Raw genomic sequence first — 1,953 nt, 5'->3', positions numbered from 1 at the left:
GCTTCGAAAGCTATAGGGGCGATACCGTGGACAGAGCCCCATACTTCGACACCTTTGCCTGGGTGTACTGGCAACCACAGCGTCCGGTAGTTACTAATAAACCAGCATGTCGATTTCCCAAGAGGGTCAACCTGATGAATGACGAAAGCAGCCCAGCAGTCATTCCTACACAAGGTACGGTTAGGTTGTTTTTCTTTCCGATTATCCAATTCGTTTTTTGACTGATTTTTTAATGGTTTTATTCATGCTGTTTGTCTCTGTGTGTGTGTGTGTGTGTGTGTGTGTGTGTGTGTGTGTGTGTGTGTGTGTGTGTGTGTGTGTGTGTGTGTGTGTGTGTGTGTGTGTGTGTGTGTGTGCGTGTGGCGTGCGTGCATGCATGGGCCTGTGTGTGTGTGTGTGTGTGTGTGTGTGTGTGTGTGTGTGCGTGTGCGTGTGTGCGTGCGTACACACGTGTGTGTGTGTGTGTGTGTGTGTGTGTGTGTGTGTGTGTGTGTGTGTGTGTGTGCGTGCGTGCGTGCGTGTGTGTGCGTGCGTACACCTGTGTGAGTGTGTGTGTGTGTGTGTGTGTGTGTGTGTGTGTGTGTGTGTGTGTGTGTGTGTGTGTGTGAACCTGCACGTGCACCTGTGGAAAGCATGTGCGTGTGCTCGAGAAACGAACAGAGCAACAGGACCATGATTGACGAATGCCATTTATGCTGATTCTAAAATGTCAGTATTAATTGAGTATGACGTGCACGTCTGTAGCTACTACTGCTACCGCTCCGCCGACACCACTCAAATTGCCTTGACTATGTGTTGAGTAGCTGAGACCTGTCTTATCTTCACTTCGCATTGCGCAGGCGTGATCCAATCTGAGCCTCGCGAAAGCTGGGAGCCTCCGAAGTCGACGTCGTGTGCGCTGGAGCTCTGCGACCCATAGCTCTATATTTACATTGCGCCTCAAAGCCAATGCTTAAAAAATACGTCTGAGGGGGTGGGGTGGGTGGGGGGGGGGTTTCACCCATCGACAACGCAATTTCAATGGATAAAAAGGATATGCAGCCATCCGGGGTAACTCGTCAGGACTAACAACATATTTCAACCTGTGGACTGGGACTGGGACTGGGACCTGGCAACTGCGCTCCTCGCTGCCCCAACTATCCGGAATAGCGCAGGATTTCTGGTGTTGCGTACGCCGACGCTGTGCCACGGTTTGAGGTTTATGAATGGCACTGATATGGAGGAAATTCCGTTTCAGAGAGTCAAAACCAGGCGAAAGAAAAGTCACTGTCCGCCGGGCGTCCCTCTGACCACGATCGCCTGCGAGGATGAGTTCGACTGCAAGGAGCTGGAGTCCCTGTATCAGAGCTACAACCTGAAGCTGGAGCAGACGTCCACCCTCAAGGGCTTGGCGGTGCTCATCTTCATGGCGTCCACGCTGGCCGTGGTGGAGTTGCTGTCCGGACCCAGCCTCACCATCTCCAAGGGGTCCCATCCCGTGCACTGCATCATCTTCGTGTCGCTGTTCATCGTGACCAACGTCAAGTACCTGCAAGTGACTCAGCTCACGCAGATCGTCAACCTCACGCTACTGTTCGGCTTCACCTTCTCCTTCCTATGTTGTCCCTTCCCCCTGGGGGCGATGGGGCTCGAACTGCCGACCTCGCCGGAGCAGGGCATGTGGCAGCTCATCCTGGTCACCTTCGTCGCCTATGCGCTCCTGCCCGTGCGGACACTTCTGGCGGTTGTTTTCGGCGTCCTGGTCTCGATCTCGCACACCATCGTGACGGCTACCTCGGTCACAGCAAAGACACAGAAACTCTGGAGAACGGTGAGAAGGCTGTGTTGAATGCCATGGTGGTTTTGTGTTTCCAAACCACTTTCATAATGTCGTTTCGTGTTTGTTAGTGTGTGTGTGTGTGTGTGTGTGTGTGTGTGTGTGTGTGTGTGTGTGTGTGTGTGTGTGTGTGTGTG

At 53.1% G+C, this 1,953-nt stretch overlaps 1 protein-coding gene across 1 annotated transcript in view; it reads left to right on the top strand.

The window, feature by feature from the left end:
• Positions 1 to 1,201: 1,201 nt before the first annotated feature.
• LOC311361317 (adenylate cyclase type 1-like) overlaps positions 1,202 to 1,953 on the top strand; it is a gene marked incomplete at both ends in the record, with an annotated part of 38,677 nt that continues 37,925 nt past the window's right edge. Inside the window, one exon of the mRNA XM_084481487.1 lies at positions 1,202 to 1,810. Within this exon, the coding sequence (XP_084337613.1) occupies positions 1,202 to 1,810 (609 nt within the window). The remainder of the gene's footprint in view (positions 1,811 to 1,953) is intronic.

The sequence above is a fragment of the Micromesistius poutassou genome (assembly GCF_964030765.1).
Source record: "Micromesistius poutassou genome assembly, chromosome: 16".
Taxonomy (NCBI): Eukaryota; Metazoa; Chordata; class Actinopteri; order Gadiformes; family Gadidae; genus Micromesistius; species Micromesistius poutassou.
The sequence above is the reverse complement of the archived record's forward strand: the minus strand, read 5'-3'. Positions and strand labels throughout refer to the sequence as shown.